Source organism: Lagenorhynchus albirostris, chromosome 15, assembly GCF_949774975.1.
Source record: "Lagenorhynchus albirostris chromosome 15, mLagAlb1.1, whole genome shotgun sequence".
Classification (NCBI taxonomy): Eukaryota; Metazoa; Chordata; class Mammalia; order Artiodactyla; family Delphinidae; genus Lagenorhynchus; species Lagenorhynchus albirostris.
This window is the reverse complement of record NC_083109.1, coordinates 73,665,785-73,688,800: the sequence shown is the minus strand read 5'-3', so window position 1 is coordinate 73,688,800 and position 23,016 is coordinate 73,665,785. Positions and strand designations below refer to the sequence as shown.

At 40.4% G+C, this 23,016-nt stretch overlaps 1 protein-coding gene across 6 annotated transcripts in view; it reads right to left on the bottom strand.

Annotated features, from left to right (window-relative positions):
- LOC132506147 (S-adenosyl-L-methionine-dependent tRNA 4-demethylwyosine synthase TYW1) overlaps window positions 1-23,016 on the bottom strand; it is a 263,328-nt gene that overhangs the window by 121,605 nt on the left and 118,707 nt on the right. For all 6 annotated transcript variants that reach the window (XM_060124636.1, XM_060124637.1, XM_060124639.1 and 3 more), the window contains 2 exons: window positions 13,302-13,479; window positions 1,291-1,426 (listed from right to left, as the gene is read on the bottom strand). In XM_060124636.1, the coding sequence (XP_059980619.1) occupies window positions 1,291-1,426; window positions 13,302-13,479 (314 nt within the window). The remainder of the gene's footprint in view (window positions 1-1,290; window positions 1,427-13,301; window positions 13,480-23,016) is intronic.

Below are 23,016 nucleotides of genomic sequence, written 5' to 3'. Positions count from 1 at the left end.
AGGCACAGATTTAAATTCTCAAGCTTAAAAGCAGGGGGCGGGGGGGGGGAGGTGCAAGGCGGCTCTGATCAGCTGAAAAGTCAAGAAAATGGGTAGAGTACATCTCACTACTACAGAGCTCTGGGTGAGTCTCCACTCATTCATTCTTTTAACACTTATCAAATACCATTAACTATGTTGTGTTAGAATTCAGACATGAGTAAGGAATCCATTTGGGGAGAGAGAAGCTAGGATAAAACAGAGGAAATGAAGTGTATTTACAGATATAAAACTTGGGAAGGCAGACAGGGACAGCTATTTGCAACTGAAAACGGCTTCGCAGTAAAGGTAATAATGAAGCTGAGACTTGAAGGTTGCATAGAATTTCTACAAGTCAAAAAAATGGAAAGAAAGGACAGTCTAGGTTCTGAGGAGGTAACCAAGGACTCGGGACAAGTGCTGGGCACACCTGCAGAAATAGCAAGACAAGCAGGGCTGTGTAGCATTCCTGGGGAACATGGTGAAGGATGAGTCTGGAAACGTTCACTGCAGCCGGACGGCAACGGGGTGGGAATGCCACAGTAAGTGCCGGGCAAAGGAGAGAAAGGCAGGTTTTCTGGGACAGTGACTTCCATATATTTGGCTGCACATCAAAAATCACCTGAGATGTTTAAAATGCGGATTCTCAAATCCCCCTAGGAATAGGAAACTGTAATTTTTTAAGCTCCTGTAGTGACTGTCAGTATCAGTTAGATTTGCGTAAACCAAGAGGAACTGCAGGGTAGAAGCAAAGAGAACAGAAAAGGGGAAATGGCTACAAGAGAAGAAGAGGTAGAACTAACAGAAAATACCAACTATTGACATAGGGGCCAATGGAAAAGAAGAACCAGAAGGTACCTTAGGTCTAAAAGAATAGGAAGATTTAAGAAGGGGCAACTGTTTGCAGGAAAAGACATTGGGGTCGGACATTCTGGGGTTGAGTTCCTTATTGGGTAGGAAATTTTGTTCTAGAAATTCAGGAAAATTAACTTCATATTTAAACATATACTATTTGCTGACACCTCTTCTAGGATTGCTATGTACTGCGCTTACCCGTGTTTTATTAATTAGCTTTGGGAGTATGCATCTCTCTCCTGAAATACATGAAGGACATATAATATATATAAGGCAGGGTGCTAGAAACTTAAGAGGAACTCGATAAATATTTACTGAATAATAAAAGTGGAAGTCTAGAAAAAAGTTGAAGATTTTAGTCTTCTTTTTTTTTTAAAGGAAAAAAAAATCTTTTTTTTAAGATGTCATGATTCTTACCTTTGCAGCCAAGGCTTTTAAACTGTCGAGGAATCTTTGCCAGAAATCCTTGAAGAGCGGGCGGTCAATTTTCTTCAGGCTCTCTTTGGTGCTGGCGTCCACACTGACGTATAGCTGGGTAACTGGTTTGAGGTTCCTTGATAATTTAAAATTTAAAAAAAAATACAACAATAGAAGAAGAAAATTATGCCTAAGTCGGGCTTTTCATGATGTTAAATTTACAATCTGTAATAGATGTGATGATTAAACATTTCACTGGGGTCTAGAGGGTTCTGCTTCTCCCAGAAGATTGAAGCCATGATTTTAATGTGACAGAATGGGATGTCAGTTGGTTATTTTTTAAAATGACTGGACACCATCCCTAATAAACTGAAAACATTGGATTACTTAAAATTAGTCTCTCTTCAAACACTACATTTTAGTGGAAAATAAAACAAGATCAGGCTTTAGGTCTGGCACCATCAGCTCAGCACAAGTACAAGGGGTTCTCAGACCAAAGTTTCTTCATAAACTCTGCCACTTAAGACTTCTACAGGGGTCTGTGCTGACGGGCCACCTCCCATCATCAATTTGCTGATGCATGTTTTCTAAGGCACAAGAACAAGGCTTCTTTAAGGGCACAGAGCCACACCAACGCCTCACCTATGCCTCTGAGAGCAGGAGTGGGTTTAAAGTCAAGCCCTGTGTGGGCGAACAATGACCCATATCAGGGAGCCGTAAGCAATGCAGAGTTAGAAAAAGAGCAGCCAAGCACTTACAAAAGAGCACAACCCAGAAGAAAAATGTATGTTGTAGGTTCTTATCTTTCTTTGCCTTCTTAATCCGCATCCATGAGTACCACTCATTCTACACTTCGCTCAAATTCACTGACTCATTTCACAATGTCATCATCTACCAGATTTCTTGCCAGTTATGTTTTAAGCCCAGATTGTACATTTTCCCAGAGCCTCTCTGTTCTCCCTTCAAATAGGTCTCATAATTCACTCTCTTCAATGAATTTCGAAGTAGAAAGAAATTCCCCCTTAATAATCCTCTGACCAAATTCTCCCATTCTTAATTTGCTATAACTATTCCATAACTTGTATTTACCCCTAGAATGTTATTTATACATTTTTTGTTTCAAAGTCTAGGCATTTAAAAACTGCCACATAATTCACATGCCATAACATTCACCATCAAAGCGGTTGATGAGCTTTTTATATCTATCAGTATTGGCCTTACCCATCTTTGAGTGGAAGACCTTGAAGGACAGGAGCTCTATTTTTCTTTTCATCCAGCCATACAGGTAGACACTTCAAGCTACTTTTTAGTGGATACTGTTGACTTCAGCTGACAGAACTTTTAAGGAAATGTAGGCCAAACAAATGCTTGTAATCATCTGGCTTAGTGACATATGGAAAAACCAGAAGGGCCTAAACCCAAAGCTGTTAAAAGTGGAGAAGCTCTGACCAAAGTTAGGAAAGAATGATTAAAACACTGGCAGACTCTCATTGCTTTAATCCCTCTCCAATACTGATATACCGGAATCCTTAAAAGTTCAATAATGTGTCACTACTGAGCAAAGGACACCAATTACTGGAAATGCAAAACAACAGCATACTGTAATGGCAGCATTTTGTCTCACCACCCCTTTTGCTGGGGGCCTCTTTAATAACAGACAAGCTACTTTAACTGGATTTCATGTTTTACAAACATAAAAAGGATTGTCTTAATGAATACGGCTGGCTATCATCGTCTGATACTCACAGGACTTTGTCATAAAGCTGCCTGATGCAAAATGGGAACCGGCCTGACCTTTTCACTACACCTCCATAACTACTTCAAGAGTATGAACAGTAAATTCCAAAGGCCATAGATGTCTTACAAACCACCACCATTTTGCAAAAAAAAAAAAAAAAAAAAAAACAAAAGTAGTCCTGGACATTGACACTAGCAATAAGGAATTTTTGACATTACTAAATGTCTGAGATGCTATAATCAGGAATTTTATAGCTCTTTGGCCAGGGATCAGAGGAAGAATGGAGAAGAGGAAAACCCCAAGGAACTGTAGAGCTCATTCCTAAGGGGCTCAAAAGGAGTAAAAGGGCACTGGAGAGATTTTCTGAGCCTCAGGGATCTTATGTCTGCCTGCTATTGGTCTCTGTTCCCCATGACGATGAGGGTCCAAGCACAGTCATTTGTCTGTCTCCATTCTATTCAGAGACAGGATCATTTTAGTTATATCCTTAAAACCATCATCATAATTCCTGTGTCTCAGAATCTCACATTGCTGTTGAGAACAATTAAAAAGGACTATACAATAAAAGGGATATATAACTCTGAGCCCAATCCCCAGTGAAAATACCCTATGAATCTTGATATGATTTTTGTGATGACCCTTCATCCGGCTAATTTTAAATCTCTGAGTTATAAATGATCATATATAGAAAAACATTGCAATTGAACATAAAAATCCCTCTCCCTTCTTCCCTTCCTGAAGAGATTAGGCCTCATTCTACCCAGAATAATCAATAATCATATCAAGATCCTACCTACAATGAAACCTCCTCATCTCTACAGAAAGGAAAAAAGGGAGAGAGATTTATGTTTTCAAGAAATCTAGAGGTTTCAATAGTAACTTTGATGCGCCTATTGGACAAAAAAATAACCGAAGTGACCCAAATATCCAATACTTATATGTGAAATCTATCCAAAAAAGGGACAGTTTCTATTAGCTGTTTCCTTCCCTGTGTTATGGGCCACAGTCTCTTGTTTCTGTGTCTAGTTCATGTTTGTTTTTTTTTTTACGAAAGCTGGACATTTTAAATAATATTATTTGGCAATTCTAAATCAGGTATCTCCCAACCCAGGGTTTTTTTTTTTTTCTTTTCTGTCTGCTTGCTGTTTTTGTTGTTACTGAACTAATTTGGCAAATTCTGTATTCTTGGTTGTGTTTAACCGCTAAAATCCCTGTTTGATTAGCTTAGTGGTCAGGTAAGGATTAGACAGAGATATCCTTAAATGACTTCAATCAGTAAGTCTCCTAGGGCTTCCCTGGTAGCGCAGTGGTTGAGAGTCCGCCTGCCGATGCAGGGGACACGGGTTCATGCCCCAGTCCGGGAAGATCCCACATGCTGCGGAGCGGCTGGGCCCGTGAGCCATGGCAGCTGAGCCTGCGCTCCGCAACGGGAGAGGCCACAACAGTGAGAGGCCCGCACACAGCAAAAAAATAAAAAATAAAAAAAATAAGTTTCCTAGCCTTTGCTGAGGGGCTCTATGTGTGTATATTAGGGCACGCCTTCGATGTCCAGGCAGGCATTTGACAACTGTGCCTTAGCTTTCACTGTCTACCTGCTCAAGACATCAATGTATCAAGTGGAGGTGGGCAAATAGGGCCTTTTCAAGTCTTCCCTGGCATACCCACAGCCCTGCCCGTGTACATGGTCTTCTAGATTTCCAGGAACATGCTGGAGCTTCTCAAAGTCCCCTACAAACATCTCATTCCCTGGCTTTTCCTTTTAAGTATTTGGTTAGCTTCCTGTTTGCCCCAAGGGTTACTGCTGCCTCAGGCAGCTGTGAAGTTAAACAATTACTGATAATTGCTTATGAGAAACACCAGAGAGAAAGGCTTTCAGTGCTGGACAAACTCTGAGTCACTTGTAACAAACACAACCCCTGTAAGTGAGAGTTGCCAGGGAACTGCCACACATACCATATAATGACAGTTCTCCAGGAATGGGACTTTGAAAGAGTTCCAACTCTGTTTTGTCCCTTCCCCTGGCTGCCAGGCTACTGGTTTTTACCACGACTGTAGGCTACTAGTTTGCAGAGCTGGAGAAGTTGGAATGGAATAAGGACATGTTAACACATCACAAATCTTACTGTTCATATTGCAATTCAGCTAATTTTCTGAGGAACAGTGGGTTTCCACCACAGCCTACTTTAACCCATTTCTAAGCTAAGTTTCAATCCTGAGCCTTAAAAGACACATCTTTTTTTAATTTAACTTAGTTGTTTTTTGCTTCCTCTTTACTGTACAGAGCCTGGATCCAAAGAAAAAGGGCCATCCCCATACCCACACATACCCCTCAACAAAAGCCTTCAGTTTCTACTTTAGCCACTGGCTTCTCAGAATCCAAAAATCAAATATTCTAGTGTACTGTTGCAAGAAGTCTTGGGAGAAAAAAAGACCACTGCAGTATTCAAAATATTTTTGTATTGTTAATGCATATCATAGAAACACTCTTTTTTCTTTTTAGCCACGCCACGCAGCTTGCAGGATTTTAGCTTCCCTGAACCAGGGACTGAACCCAGGCCCCCAGCACTGGAAGCATGGAGTCCTCACCATTAGAGCACCAGGAAATTCCCTAGAAATACTTTTTTGACATGAGAATAAAAATACTATTTACTGGGGGCAAAAAAACGTTCCTCAGATTGTTGCATACCTCTGATTAAGAATTTGATTCTGACAATTTTTGCTGGTATTCTCACTGTTTTTATAGAAGAGTAGGTTTTGAAGGTCTGTACTCTGCTATTCCTAATAACCAACAAACAAGTTTTGTTTTTATTTCCATCACAATTCATCACAATATTCCTTCTTTGACCCATAAGCAAACGAAAAGTGCATTGCTTAAATTATAAGCATATTGGAATATTCTAGTTATCTTTTTGTACTGATTTATAGTTTAATTGCATTGTGTTCACATAGCATGATCTACATGATTGCAATACTTTCTTGTAACTTGCTATAATGCCCAGCATATGGCCATTTGGTAATTTTTCTGAGAGCAACTTCTGTGCTCTTAAAAGGAATTTATATTCCAAAGTTTCTAAATTCAATACTCTATTTCTGTAATACACGCTAAATTTGTTAATTTAGTTGTTCAGATCTTCACTACTATTCCTGATTTTGATTTGCCTGTTTTATCAGTGTGAGAGAAATGTGTTAAAAACTTACTATTTCTCCTTATTTTGAAAATCTCCAATTTTGAGATTATGTTACTGATTGTTGAAAAATTTTGAACTACTGTTTTACGTTCCTGGTAGGTTTAATATTTTATAATTAAGAAATGTTCCATCTTATCTCAAGTAATGGTTCTTGCCTTAAAGTATACTTGACCAATATTACTTAGCCTACCTTTCCAAGGTGCTTTTCATATATTATCTCATACACTAACAATGCCACTATAAGGTAGTCATTATTATTGCAATCATTTTACAGATGAGGAAACTGGGCACTGAGAGGTTACCTTCCCAGTGTCAGAAAGACAGCAAGAGATACAGTCAAGATTCAAACCCAGGTCTCTTCTAGACAGAGCACAAGCTCTTCATCACTTCACTGTGCTGCCTGTCTCTCATTTTTTTTTAGCCCATCCAGAAAAGCATAGTTTTGAAAAGTGTCCCATCAATTCACAGACACAAAAGAAGACTATATTTTAAACTTAATACAAACAAAACAGGCTGGGAGAAAAAAAAAAACTTCTATTGAAAGGATCAGGTAGTATTTATAATCAATCTTCATTTCATTGTAACTGTTACCTATAGCCACGTAGAGCTGATACATACAAGAAAACTTTATTTTTATTAAAATTAATGTATTTCTTGATACATTTTACTAATATGTGAAGAGATGTCCAATTTATAGAGGTTCTCTAACACATATAGTGAATATCTTAGCAAATACTAGAGAAAACAAAACATAGAGCAAACAAAATAACAGAAATAGAAGTGGAAGAAGTAAGAGAACAAACAAAGTTCACACATAGTTTCAATGAAGGTGCTCAAAAGTAAACGTACACGGGGACAAATTCTGTGGTGGTGGAGGAGGTAGGTGTAGGAAGTTAAATGTTAATCGTGTCATAGTTAAAAATGGAACACAGCTCTGTCTTCTTATGATAAGCCTGCTAGCAGGGAGAAAGCTTTGAATTAACTATACTTATCACAAAAGAAAAAATTTAAGATTTTAAATGTAAACTTAAAAATAATATGAAATAGTTAAGAAAACCGTGTAGAAGAAGGGGTAGACAAAATAATTAGCTACTAAAGGTATCAGAAAAAAGCCTGAGAAAATCTGGTTAAAATGTTAAACCTTGTATTGCTACTGATGGGAGTAGTTGTTTTTATATCTTTTAAAAATAATAAAAAGATTCTGCGAAAAAATTTAAAAAAAAGAAAATCGTGTAGAAGTGAACTAAAGATGAAGCTAAGAGTGAGCCAGTCGACAAAGGGCTGAACATTTGACTCTAAATCTTCTCTTGCTCATAAAGAGACACAGTTATAGGATTCAAATGTCCACAAAGTAAGCACAAACTAGGTTCAGTGTTTCTCAACAACTTCCTTACCTTACAACATGGTCTACTTTTAGCAAGATGTCTCACGTAGGTCTTTGACATCTTAGCACAGAACAATTTACAGGAAGTAATGACAGGGAGTGCTCCAGTGGGACAGTGATACCCAGGTGTGATGGGCCTTTCTGACTGCAGGGCTGAATGCAAGCATAGATCATACAGTCTCAAGAATAAGAGTCCTAAACTCACATGTCTGCAGGAACCAAGTATGATATAATGTGAGTCAACCAAGACACTTTTTTATTTATTTAGCTATTTATTTAATACATTTATTTATTTATTTTTAAAAATTTGTTTATTTTATTTATTTAATTTTGGCTGCATTGGGTCTTTGTTGCTACGTGTGGGCTTTTCTAGTTGTGGTGAGCAGGGGCTACTCTTCGTTGCGGCGCGGGCTTCTCATTGCAGTGGCTTCTCTTGTTGTGGAGCACGGGTTCTAGGCACGTGGGCTTCAGTAGTTGTGGCGCACGGGCTCAGCAGTTGTGGCTCGCAGGCTCTAGAGTACAGGCTCAGTAGTTGTGGCACATGGGCTTAGTTGCTCCGCGGCATGTGGGATCTTCCTGGACCAGGGCTCGAACTCGTGTCTCCTGCATAGGCAGGCGGATTCTTAACCAGTGCGCCACCAGGAAAGCCCAAGCAAGCCACTTTTAAAGGAAAAAGAAGTTCTTTGGACACCAAAACACAGACTACATGTGAAACATTCAAGAATATTCTTTCCTTACTCAAAGCAAGATGCTTCCCATTTTTCTTGTATGTGGTACTCTGTCTCCCTTTCATTGTTTCATGTCTGTTAGAAATGGCGACAGAAATTTCTCTGCTGTAAGAGAACCTACAGTGCGATCCCTCTGACAGGTGGCAGATGAGACTCAGCCCCAGGGCTGAGGAGACAGTAAAATGGTGGAGAGCGTGGCAAACTGAAAAGCAGAGGCTTTACAGAAAAGACAGCCGTTCCTTGCTGTGATATTGTCAGACAATAAGGAACACACATGCAGTCTTTGTCCCTAGTTCCTGGCACAGAGCTCCTAAAACTCTTGGTATTTCCCGAGTGACAGAGGTGAGAAGTGCCTTTTGTTATCTATAATAAGCCCCTTTCAACCATACAAGAATTTATATTAATGGGGTAACTCCTGATGCGCCCATGGACACATTCCAGAGACGGGCTGGTGCCCGAAGAACCGACCACGTGATTAGAGGGTTGGCCCTTTCAGTTCCCCCTGCAACCTCTAGGAAAGGGAGATGGGCTAGAGGTTGAGCTCATCACCAATGACCAATCACAATGATTTCATCAATCCTGCCTATCTAATGAAACCTCCATAAAACCCTCCCAAATGACGGCTTCAGAGAGCTTCCGGGATGGTGAACACACTGGGTGCTGGGAGGGTGATGCGTCTGGAGAGGGTGGGGAAGCCCAGGGCCCTTTTCCCCACATCTTGTCACATGCAACCCTTCTATCCAGATGTTTGAGAGTTGTAGTCTTTATAATAAACTAGTAACAGTAACTGAATTGTTTTCCCCAAGCTCTGTGAACTGTTCTAGCAAATTATCAAACCCAAGGAGGGGTTGTGCGACACCCCAATGTACCGTCGGTTCATCAGAAGTACAGGTGGCAGCCCGGGACTGTGACTGGTGTCTGAAGCAGGGGGCAGCCTGGGACTGAGTCCTGACCCTGTGAGGTCTGTGCTAACTCCAGGGAGACAGTGTCAGAATGGAACTGAACTGCAGGACACCTAGCTGGTGCCTGCAGAGAATTAGAGGACTGCTTGGTGTGGGGAAAAAAACACACATCCGGTGTTAGACGTGTTGTGAGTAAAAAAACAGATAAGAGTGAAGTGTTCTGGTGTTGTAAAAACAGCACTTCATACTTGGCTCTTGACAATTTTTGCCAGATTGTCTTTTTCTCCAAAGTCAGAAATCTCTTTTATGAAAAATTTCTGGATTTTAAATGTTGGCTAAAAAAAGAAAAAAAAAGTTTCTAAACATGCTACAGGACAAATAAAACCTACTCCTTATCAACTGCCAGTTTGAGACTTCTGGTCTCAAGAACTCTCCAAGCTTTCCCACATGATTAATTAAGTTCCTGAAAAAGACCGAGTCCTGGTACGTTCAAGGTTATCCTCCTTGTACAAAGCACAGCCTGCTGTGCTATTCGGTAGAGTACAAACATGGCCATAAACTCTCCCTCTCCTTGTACCCATGACCCTTTGCAATGTAGCTTTGAGTGCCCCTCACTGACTCCAAGCTTGGCCACGTGACTTGCTTTAGCCAAGGAGAAGTGAGCAAACGTGACACAAGCAGAGGCTTGAACGATGCCTGTGTGTTGGAGTTTATCCTTTCTTGCTGTTCACTGAAACCCTGCCACCACGTGGTCAACTTCAGACTTGCTGGAGGATAAGAGGCTACACGAATAGAGGTCCCAGTTGTCCCAGGCAAGGCCATCATAAACCAGCCATCCCAGCATATCTGCCAACTGACTAGACACATGAACAACACTGAGACCAGCAAAGCCAGCCAAGATGAAAAGACCTCCCAGCCGATTCACAGAATTACAAGCTAAATGAATCGTTGCTAGTTTGACTGACTCAGTTTTAAGGCAAGTGGTTACAGCAAAAGATAACTGATACATGCTACAGTGTATCATATATCAGTTTTACGCCGATCAAAAATACCATTACAGGGGCTTCCCTGGTGGCGCAGTGGTTAAGAATCAGCCTGCCAATGCTGGGGACACGGGTTTGAGCCCTGGTCTGGGAAGATCCCACATGCCGCGGAGCAACTAAGCCCGTGCGCCACAGCTACCGAGCCTGAGCTCTAGAGCCCGCGAGCCTGTGTGCCACAACTGCTGAAGCCCACGCACTCTAGAGCCCATACTCCACAGCAAGAGAAGCCACCGCAACAAGAAGCCCGCGCACCACAACAAAGAGTAGCTCCCACTCGCCACAACTAGAGAAAGCCTGCACGCAGCAACGAAGACCCAACACAGCCAAAAATAAAAATAAAATTAATTAATTAAATTTTAAAAAATACCATTATAAAGGCACTTGCTTTTGTGGAACTAAGAAGGCTTTTTCTCAAGAGAAAGGGGTTTTTTTGTGTGCAATCACCACCAGATCTATCATTAACATTAAGTGTCTTACACATTCTTGTCGCTTTTATTAATTAGCCTCTACGTCAACAAACAAAAACATAAAGCTACCTAGAATGCAAAAGCTTTCTCATTTGCCTAAGGTGTCTGCTTCTATCTTCAACAAATCCTCGAGGACCACTCACTGTGAAAACTCCCTTCAGTGAACTGTCAGCAAAGAGCCATATGCTTTAGAGCTGGAGGGGAGACTGAGATCCTTTTAAAGCAAAGTTAAGCATCCTGAAAAGGCCACTAGCCTGAATGTAATGCTTGCATGTCGGTCAAGGGAAGGCTAGCTGACAAAGTCAGGATCTTCTTCAAAAGATACCAAGAGTATGGGTTAGGCACTGTAGTAATTTAGAAATTTGTTATTAAAAAAAATAATTAGTACACAGCCAACCACCCAGAGAACATTATTACTTCCTAGTGTATGCTCAAAGATAAAATGGTTGCAAGAGGTTCATCTAACAGCTGATTTGAATGAGCAAAGTGCATCAACATTAGAGGTTAACTTCCAAAATTCATGATCTCCGTGCTATATTAGTAAATCTACAGCCTTGTTTTTCTGTAGGACACCAGAGACAACTGGTATTTAGAGTCCTCCTAATTCACGGAAATAAAACAATATTATCTGCACCTAGGAAATTTCTCTTTCCATTTTCTCTTGGACCACTTTCAAGTACATAGCTTATTTAATTCTCTATCGTTTTCCTCAATCCATGATGGCATTCACAAAGAATACCACGTATTATCAAACAATGAATCACCCTCTCTGGTTATTAGCTTACATGCCACTCCTGGAACACTCAATTCTTTTTAGGCATTACAGTAGGCCCTCTGTATCTGAGGGTTCCACAACCACGGATTCAACCAACTACAAATCAAAAATATTCTAGGGAAAAAAAATTCCAAAAAGTTCCCCAAGGCAAACCTTGAATCTGCCATGTGCCAGCAGCTACTTACAGAGCATTTACAATGTGTCGGGTATTATGAATAATTTAGAGATGATTTAAAGGGTGTGAGCGGATATGCGTGGTTATATGTAAACACTCTACCATTTTATAAAAGGGACTTGAGCGTCAGTGGGGTTTGGTATTTGCAGGGAGTCCTGGAACCAGTCCTCCTCAGATACCAGGGACGACTGCATGTCTTAAATTTGGGATAGACTCCTTTTTTCTATACGTGTGTGTGTGTGTGTGTGTGTGTGTGTGTATCCCAACACCACTCTATCTGAACCCCGCCCTCATGAGCCATTTGAAAAGTCAAAGATCTTAACATAAAAATTTAAAAAAAGGAATAGTAACCCTATGCAAAATGTACACACTGACTTTTTTAAAACCTTTCCCTTTTAACTTTTTATACAACTTCAAAAAGTAATATTTTAGCTATCTTTGTGACAATGTTACTGATTTTCACTTTACTGCCTGGTAACTAATAATTTTAATCAACTCTTTGATTTCCTATGATGCTAAATTCTAAACCAAGCACCTACAGTGTGCCAGGAATTATACTAGTGGCATAAAGATAAATAAGCAGGGGTCACTGGCCCAGGGACTCACAGTCTAATGAAGAAGGCACAAGTAAATAACAACCAAGTAAAAGTTAATGTTTTTGGTACTGTAATATGTGTATAGTTCAAGTATAATGCAAAATCAGGTCATTTCCAGGTCCCCGGAGATGGTCATCTCTACCTGGAGAGCCCTCCAAGTCATCCAAACCAACCACATCATCTTACCTCCTAAACCCGCTTCTTCCTCACACGATCCCCCGACTGTTACAGGGCCCCACAGTCCTAGCAATCAACATGGCTGGAACTTTCCGAGTCACCAGTTAAGTCCTCTTCTGTGCAGGGCTCACAGAGCCATACAAACAGTATGCCAAGCTTATCATGCCTCAGTGATACCTTTTTTAAGACTCCTCATTCTGTCTTACTTTCATCCTTTTAACTCTTACCTAGACAAACGTATAATCTGCTATCCAGTTTCCTGCTTCTTGGCTCACCCACTTTATACCGTGCTGGCAGACTACTCTGCAGAAAGCAAGCTCTTTCTAAAGAACAGCATTTGAAGTCATCTGCAACCTTGTCCCAACCTTTCCAACCTGGGTTCCAGCTGCCAGTCTCTTTCGCACACTCTGTGGTCCTAATCAACTATATTTACATAATGGTATCCCAAATACCCCAACTCTGTAACTTTTTCGGACAGTTCTTATTAAAAATCCACAGTTTCCTATCTCCCCAAGTACCCATCCCAGCCATACTTTAAGATCCAAATTTAATGAAGCCTTTTCTGAGAAGTTTTACCCTGCTTCTCTCATCTAAAAAAAAAATTGCTTTCTCTTTTGAATTCCCCCAGCAATTTATTTGTGCCTCTATTTCTTAAACTAATGTTATCTTCCCCGATAGAATGGATTTTTAAAAGCAGGAGCTCTGTCCCCTCAAAGCCAACATTTGTATGTACTTAGTAATCAGTAAGTCCTTTCTGAATATATTAATGCCTGTTAGTTTTACTTTTCAGTCAGACACAGAGTCAAGCAGCAGTATCTTAACAAGCTGGACCACTCACCTGATTTCCGCAGGGAACTGTGCATTTGTGACCAGGAAACTGGAGATTTTTCGCTCGTGGAGTAGCTTCAAAAACCTGTTGATTTCTGGGTACATGATGGGTTCTCCCACAAGGGATAATGCACAGTGCTTTACTGTCATTCCTTCCTCAAAGCGTTCCTCTCTGACACCTGGCACTCCTGGAGAACATGGTGGAAAGGAACAAGCTCAATAAGGCACAGATAGAGGACATCACTTTTATTTTTCTTAATTAAAAATTTAAAAATTTTTCTTAATGGTTCTTTGATTTTAGAGGGCGAAATTACTTTTGATACCAACCAAATACTACAAAACAAGAGCCTGGGGGCGGGGGGCAACCCTAACATTATTAAACCAGAAAAAAAAACCTAGAATTATTATATCAGCAATCTCATCCTTCCTTTTAGTATTAATTAAATTACATCAATACAAGCAGGCAAAACTAACTTTGTTATTAGCTAATTATTTGGAACACAGAATGTATTACTTTCCATAATCTGCTTAGCTCTGCATTCTTTCATGTTGGTCTAAGACAATGAACTCAGTATATAGCTGCATAAGGAAAGCCTCTCCTATACCAATCGTTGCCGCCTTCATTCCTGAGGTATTTTGAATTGAGAAACGAAACGCAGTCGGTCCAAAAGAAGAGAGGAGAGAAAAAGAAGCCTGCAGTTCTCACCTTTGGCTTCATATTGGAATCACCTGGGGAGTATCGTAAACTACAGCAGCCTAGGTCCACTGACAAAGATTCTGTTTAACTGGAGTGAATGCAAGCCAGAGTAACGGGAGCTTTAAAAGTTCCTCAGGTGATTCTAATGTGCAGCCAAAGTGAAAAACCACTGCATAAACCAGAAGCCCCCAAACTTATATGCCAACTAGAATCACCTTGGAACTGTCAACGTTCCAAATTCCAGGCCACAGCACAGACCAATGAAATCACCATCTTTGGGGGAGGGGCAGGGGCATCAGGAGCTTTTTGAAGCTCCCCAGGTGATCCCAATATGTTTGGGGATCCACTGCCACACTGCCACACACCATTGGTTCTCGACCCTAGTTAGACATTGAGAAATAACCCAAAGAACTTTAAAAAATCCCAGTGTCCAGGCAGTATCCCAAGCCAATTAAATCGCAACCTCTAGGGACGAGAGCCTGAGACATCCGTATTTTTTAAATGCTCCCCATGTGATTAGAGTGGACAGGATGGGTTAAGCAGCACTGCTCTAGACTCGATGTACTGTAGGAAAGCATGCATTAAAAAAAAAAAAAAAAATAGAAAGCATGCTTGAAAGTCCCTCAATCTAACACACAGTTTGAAAGACTTGGAAATTGCTTAAAAAGGCAAATAAAAATATATCTCCTTTACTTCAGATATTTCTATCCATTACGCTAGTTTCTTTTTGAAGAACACATTCTCTCTAAAGGATACAGATTCCTCACCGAGATTGGAGGTAGGAGGAAACACGTTCATATTCCCTCTCAGTCATTTATGAGCCGTCTCTGAAAAGTAGTTTTCTTGACTGTAAGCAGTACTTAGCCCAAAGAATGTTTCTTAGAATTAAATGAGATAATGCATGGAAAATGCATAGAAGAGGGCCTAGCACACACAAAAAAACATTCATTAAGGAGTTTTTCTTCTCATCACCTTTACCCTGGTTTCTTAAAATGATTAAATCCCAGTCACTATCACCTTAAAGAACAACAACAACAAATCTGGAGAAAATAAAGTTAGCTCTCACTGCTTGCTTGTGCTTTAGTTTCCAGGAAGTGACTTTATTTTACACACACACACAGGCACACACACACAATCTACTTGGAAACAAGCAAGGGCAAGTAAATACCCAAGACATCAAACCAGCATAATGCCTGCTAAACTCAGAACAATCTAAAAGTGGCAGCTTTTATCTTCTTTTATGACTACCTAACTGCAATTCTAAGAATGTATTTCATGTCAGTATTTGGGGGATGAATAATTTTTTAAGTTATTGAAATCTAATATCTTAAGTGAATCAAGGTTTTAAATGAAACTTGATCTGTAACGCAGTCTGTGTTACCAAGACAACTCAGCATTAAGTATAAAATTTCCTTTTTGTTAAAAAAAAAAAATCAGTAACTTTAATCTCGCTGGGAGATGAGTAGAAGGGCAGATTTAATCAGAACTGCAAAATTAACCTAAAACTCAGAAAGCAGAATGACTGAGCAGTGGCCGGGCCCTAACCACTGGAAGTCAGACACACCAGGTCCAAATTCTTGCTCTACCACTAGGCTGGTCTGTCTCCTGGGTCAAGCCACTCACCCCCTCTACACCCATTCCCTAATCTATAAGATAGGAATTTCACATGCACACAGTTATAAGAATTCAACGAAATAAGCCACATGAAATAACAGGTCTGGTACCAGGCCCAGCACATAAGCATTCAAAAAAATCTTATTTTTATTATAGTAATTATTTCATGAATTGAAATAGAAATTCAATTATTTCCATTATTTTAAATAAAATGGTAATTCCATTCAATTCAACATACAGTTGACCCTTGAACAACAAGGGCTAGAACTGTGCAGGCCCACATATATGTGGATTTATATATATATGTGTGTGTGTATATGTATATACACACACACACACAGGAAAATTTTTTGGAGATTTGTGACAATTTGAAAAAACTAGCAGATGCCCCCCACAGCACAGAAATATCCAGAAAATTTAAGAAAAACTTAGGTATATCACGAATGCATAAAATATATGTAGATACTTGTCTATTTTATCACTTACTACCATAAAATACACATAAATTTTTTTTTTTTTTGGCCAGCCACACGGCATGCAGGATCTTCCCCGACCAGGGATGAACCTTGGGAGCTCGGAGTCTTAACCACTGGACCGCCAGGGAAGTCCCAAATACACATAAATTTTTAAAAAGTTAAAATGTATCAAAACATACTCACACAAACACTTAAGGACCACACATAGCACCATTCCCAGTGCAGAGAAATGTAAACAAACGTAAAGTTGCAGTATTAAATCATAACTGCACAAAATTAACCATAGTACCGACTGTATCTCAGTAATAATTTCCTAGGATCTCCTGTTGCTACCACACTGAGCGCAAGTGTTGCAAAGTATCTGCTTGAAACGCCACGCCACGTGAGGCTCATCATCTCCACGTGAGCAGTTCATCTCTCCAGTCAATTGCAAATTGCAGTAAAAGGCAATCTCTGGCAGTTCTCTGGTAGTTTTCATCATGTTTGTGCAATACTATGAACCTTGAAATAACACCACGGGACCCACACGATGTGCCATTAGTGATGCTGTAAGTGCTCCCAAGAAGCAGAGAAAAATCATCACATGACAAGAAGAGGGTGAATGGCTTGATATGTACCGCAGATTCAGATCTGCAGCTGCCGTTGGCTGCCACTTCAAGATAAATGAGTCCAGTGTAAGGACCATTGTTAAAAAAAAAGAAAAGGAAATTCATGAAGCTGTCGCTGCAGCTACACGAGCAGGCGTGAAAACCTTGCGCTTTTTGCAAAACGCCTTTGTATCTCATATTGAAAATGCAGCTTTTATGTGGGTGTAGGATTGTTATAAAAAAGGCATACCTATAGATGAATATGAGTCAAAAGGCAAAGTCATTATATGACAACTTAAAGCAAAAGGAAGGTGAAGGATCTAAAGCTCGAGAATGTAATGCCAGTAAAGGATGGTTTGATGATTTTAGAAAGAGGTTTGGTTTTTAACATGTCAAGGTAACAGGAGAAGCAGCTTCTGCCAACCAAGAGGCAGCAAAGGAATTCCCAGCAAAGAAAATCATTAAGAAAGGATATCTGCCGGAAAGGGTTTTTAATGTAGTCAAAACTGCTCTATTCTGGGGTGCAAAAAAAAGCCTCAAAGGACATTTATTAGTAAGGAAGAGAAGCCAGCACCAGGATTTAAGGCAGGAAGGGGTAGGCTAACTCTACCGTTCTGTGCAAATGCAGTAGGGTTTACAATCACGACTGCCCTTCTCTATAAAGCTGCTAACCCCTGAGCCTTGGAGGGAAAAGATAAAAACCAGCTGCCAGGCTTTTGGTTGTACAGAAAGAAGGCCTGGACAATGAGAACACTTTTTCTGGACTGATTCCATGGATGCTTTGTCCCTGAAGTCAGGAAGTACCTTGCTGGTAAGGGACTGTCTTTTAAAGATCGTTTGATATTGGACAATGCCCCTGGCCATCCAGACCCCATGAGTTCAACACCAAAGGCGTCAAAGTGGTCTCCTTGCCCCCACACACAACATCTCTAATTCAGCCTCTAGATCAGGGGGTCAGAAGGACCTTTAAGGCTCATTACACATGGTAGTCTACGGAAAGGACTGTCAGATCTCTGACAGACAGAACATTAGGAAAGTCTGAAAGGGTTACACCACTGAAGATGCCATCCTTGTTCTAGAAAAATGTGTGAAAGCCATCAAGCCAAAAACAATAAATTCCTGCTACAGAAAACTGTGTCTATTTGTTGGGCATGACTTCACGGGATTTACAACAGAGCCAATCAAGGAAATCACGAAAGGGATTGTGGATACAGTTAACAACAACAACAACAAAAAAGGTGGGGCTTCAAGATGTGGGTCTTGGAGAAATTCAAGAGCTAGCAGACACCACACCAGAGGAGCGAACAGAAGATGACTGCATGGAGATGAGCGCTTCCTAACCAGTGCCAGACGACGAGGAAGAAGACAGAGAAGAAGCAGTGCCACAAGCCAACGGACACGAGGCAATCTCAGAAGCGTTCGATTATTCAAGACTGCTTTTGACTTCTTTTACGACATGGACCCTCCTCCTATGATACGGGCACCAAGACTAAAGCAAGTGGTGGAAGAAGGACTGGTACCATATAGAAACGCTTTTAGAGAAATGAAAAAGCAAAAAAGTCAGACAGAAATTGCTATGTATTTACATAGTCACACTGACTGTGCCTGCCTGCCTCTCCTGCCTTCCCTCCCCCACCCGAGACAGCAGGGAGATGCTGACATGTCCATGGAATCTGAGTAACATGGATGGCCACGGCAGGGTTTTGAGAAGGGTGGCCTAAGAAGGGTGGATCACATTGGGTGCTATGTTGAGAACAGAGGGGCAAGCAGAGAGGCTAACCTGCCACAAGGATATTACATAATCTAAGCAAGAAATGATGGTGGCTTGGACCAAGGTGGTGGCAGTGGAGGTGGCAAGAAGGGCTTATCAGCTGGGCCTATTTCAAAGGTATAGTCAAAGGCTCTATTTTGAAGGTACGTTTGAAGGATTTTCTAATGGATTGGATGTAGGTTATGAGAAACAGGTGTCAATGATTTCTATAAAGTTTTTGGACTAAGCAAGAGTCACCATCAATTGAGACAAGTTGGCGGTAAGAAAGCCTTAGGGGTAACATGGGGGTAACAAGTATTGGGGGGGGTGGAGGTAGATACCATGTGTTCAACTTTGGACACGTGAAGTTTAATATGTCTGTTAGATAGCTGAATGTGTGTCCAACATTCAAGTTTGGATTCTGGGAGAAAGGCCTATGTGGAAATAAACATTTTTGCGAAATGGATGGTATTTCTATCCAAGGGCCCGAAGCAGATTACCAAGGCAAAAAAGGCAGTTAGAGAAGAGGACCAAGGACTTAAGTCTACGCAATCACATATCTGAGGAAAGAAGAGGGACCAACAAAGGACGTTACCAGGGAAGAATGAGGAAAACTTACAGGCAAAGAGATCAACTGCTATCTTCTCGGAGAGCTACAGCTAATAAATATCAGACACCTACGAAAACAAACAAAAACCAAGACCAAGAAAAAGCCTGTGGGTAAGGCTTTAAAAGAATAATTCTGGGATTTTAAAATATCCTAATTTTCTCAAAAGTAAGGCACTGAGAATATGTAAAACCTTGGTTCTCTCCTTCAAGAAGCACATTTCTATTTCATGCTCACTGTCAGAGGCGATTACAGTGCTTCTCCAAAAACAAGGCCCTCAGGGACTCAACCTCATGCTGTCTTTCACTGTCCTCAAAGAAATATGTCAGAAAATAAGACATCCTCCAAATTTCTAATGGAAATTTCTAATGGAAATAAGACATCCTCCAAATTTCTAATGGAAAGTCCTGGGGCCGGAGGACAGCCCAGGCAACAGCAGACACTACATTTCAGTAGCAAATCTATAGGGATATTTCCCACTGTGTGTCTGTCTGTCTCTCTGTCTCTCTCTCTCTCTCTCTCTCACTCACACACACAGAGCCTGTTCACTTCATGTTTCCCTAAACCTTATCCCTTTCACCTCTAAACTCTGCTTTGGTTTTGTTTTGTTGTTGTTGTTTTTGTTTTTCGGTTTGGAGGTTTTTATTGTTGTTGTCGTTGTTAGTTTTCTTTGTTTTTGTTTTTTCTTAAGCAAGTTTTGTGACATTTCTCAGCCTGAACAGCGTCCTGATCCTGAATACTCACTACAGTCATCATATTAACTAGGAAGCACTCCTTACCTCACTGAAAGATGCCAAAGCAAAAACTTAAGATTCCAGAATTTTTATCCTAAGGTCATAGCAATAAGCTGAATAACCCAGAAATAAAAATGATATAAGGTTCGGGCTTCCCTGGTGGTGCAGTGGTTAGGAATCTGCCTGCCAACACAGGCGACATGGGTTCAAACCCTGGTCCGGGAAGATCCCACATGCTGCGGAGCAACTAGGCCCGTGCACCACAACTACTGAGCCTGCGCTCTCAACCCCGTGAGCCACAACTACTGACCCCGCGTGCCACAACTACTGAACCCCACGTGCCTAGAGCCGGTGCTCCGCAACAAGAGAAGCCACCACGATGAGAAGCCTGTGCACCACAACGAAGAGTAGCCCCCACTAACCACAGCTAGAGAAAGACCACACGCAGCAATGAAGACGCAACACAGCCAAAAATAAATAATTTTTTTAAAAAATGATAATAAGGTTCAATGTAGAGTATTCCTATTCCTTTGGGGGTTGATTAACCCCCCCCCCCTCTATTCTGAATACTTTCTTATGCCTTTTTTTAAATTGAGGTATAATTGATATGTGTGAGTATTCCTCTTTCTAAAGATTGGACCAATCAGAAATAAAACATTTTCTTCTTTCTTCTCAAATAACAATATAGCTCCCGGCCAAAGATGTTCCTAAGAACCCCTCCTGGCTGAAAGTCATATATAATATATCTTTGATACAGCCACTTCTACTATGATGTTTATTTCATAAATAAACTTCGGAAAACAATTAGCAGGCGGTGTTCTCTTCCCCGCCTCCCCGACATTCCTTTTGGATGTATACTTCAGCACACCTTGTTCCTGAGGACCATCTGTTGGAGACCCTTTATTTTTCGCATTACTTCACTTCTAGCTTAAACTATAGATTAAAACATCTAGCAACAAATGATGTCACCTTCACATTTGCACCTTCAGCACCGAGGACTTTCCTCACAGAGAGGGTTCACTCACTTGATGTCAGCTGAACTGATGGGAAGCTGAGCTAAAGAAACCTGAACTCCATTCTCTGAAAACTATTTCTCCCTGCCATGGTGGTATTTAGAGGGCGGCAGTGAGCATTTTGAAAAAAGGCCGAGTTGCACTGTAATTCTGACCTACTTGTAATCAATGTAAAGTTAATTTTGCATGCATATAAAGGGGAAAGCTAATAAAAGTCATGGGAAGAAAGCTGCTTTGATGATCAATGAAATAACTGAAAAGACAGTGATTGCCCTTGGAATTGAGAATAGATGCATGAAAAGGGAATGTTTAAAAGATGAGTATATCTTCAAAGTGTGCTCAAGGCTGGCCACTCAGCTAAAGCTGGACACTCAGAGGCAAAAACAACAGTACGCACAACAAGTCTCATCCTACGCAAAAATACGATCATCAAATGACTGAACCAGACCCATAGGAGAGAGCGGGTGATCATCATGGGCTAGGAAAGCACCCTGTAAAACAGGACTCCAAGCTAGAGTAAGGGAAATTATTAATGAGTGACCTCTAAGGAAAGGCTAAAGTGGAGATACCCAGAAAATGACAAACTAAGAAGGAAATGGAACTAATCATATTGTGGTAATTATTTCACAGCCTGTCTATATATCAAATTGTCATGTTGTACATGACACAATGCTATGTATCAATTGTACCTCAGTAAACCTGGAAGAAAACACAATGCTTACACAATGCTATATGTCAACTGTACCTCAGTAAACCTGGAAGAAACTTACACAATGCTATATGTCAACTGTACCTCAGTAAACCTGGAAGAAAACAGTCATGTTAAAAATAATAATAATTTTATTAGCTGTGATAATGATATTGTGTTGATGAAAAAAATCTAATGTTTAAAAGAGATTCATATTGAAGTTTGAAGGCAAATGTGATACTTGGGATTTGTCTTAATTACTTCAGCAAAGAACAAAGGGGAGATAGAGAAGTAAGTATGCCAAAATTTTGACAATTTTTAAATAGGGGAGAAAAGGATATGGGGGTTTATTGTGCCATTCTATTTTGTGTATACTTGGACATTTTCATAATACGATTTTTTAAGAAGTTTAGATTAAAAAAGAAATCAGGGCTTCCCTGGTGATGCAGTGGTTAAGAATCCACCTGCCAATGCAGGGGACATGGGTTCGAGCCCTGGTCCGGTAAGATTCCACATGCTGTGGAGCAACTAAGCCCACGCGCCACAACTACTGAGCCTGCGCTCTAGAGCCCTCGTGCCACAACTACTGAAGCCCACGCGCCTAGAGCCCGTGCTCCGCAACAAGAGAAGCCACCGCAGTGAGAAGCCTGCGCACAGCAACGAAGAGTAGCCCCCGCTCACCGCAACTAGAGAAAGCCCGCATGCAGCAAAGAAGACCCAACGCAGCCAAAAATAAATAAATAAAATAAATAAATAATAATTAAAAAAAATCAGATCAATTCATGTTATTAGTAAGGAAAAATAACCATGGTATATTAAAGGGTAAAAATAAAGCACTGTAAATTTTAAAAAGGGAATAAATGTGGAACTAGGAAAAAATAATAGACTCTCCACCAGGGGCTGATATGAAATCTAGAGTTAGTTACGTTCCTGCATCTTTACCATCCAAAAGTAGGATGTGTGTCAGAGCTGCACCCAGGTGATGGCACTCGGTTCAGAAGAGGTAGAGTCACTTGCATTAGTCTCACCATCCTCACCCTGAAGCTGACTATCCAGAAAGGAGGGTGACCTGTTTTATTTATACCCTTAAGGATGAATAAAAGATAGAATATAGAGATTTCACTGATTGCAGGAGGAATTCAGGTTCATTAAAAAAGAAAACTTTAGATTATAACCATTGATAAAGACTGAGTGAAGTTATAAAATCTCACTGCCAAGTTGAATGCCCACAGTAAACAACCATCAATTTGAACACCAGATTACTTACTGCCAAGAGCCAAGAACATAGAAAACATAATACTCTGAAATATTAAAATTCTATCATTTTGCCAAAGTTATAATAAAAAGAAAAAAATTAACATTTTTGTATCGTAGACCACCCCAGTCTTCCAGAAGAACTTTGGATTCTTACAAATTATGTATTTCATCCTTTGGTAATTAGTTTTTTTTTTTTTCCTTTTCTAATACTATAGTTTCACAGCAGGATTTGCTTTGGTTATGATAGCAATGAGACAGATTTTCAAAAAAGTAATGTCTTGATTAAGCACAGAATAAAGTAA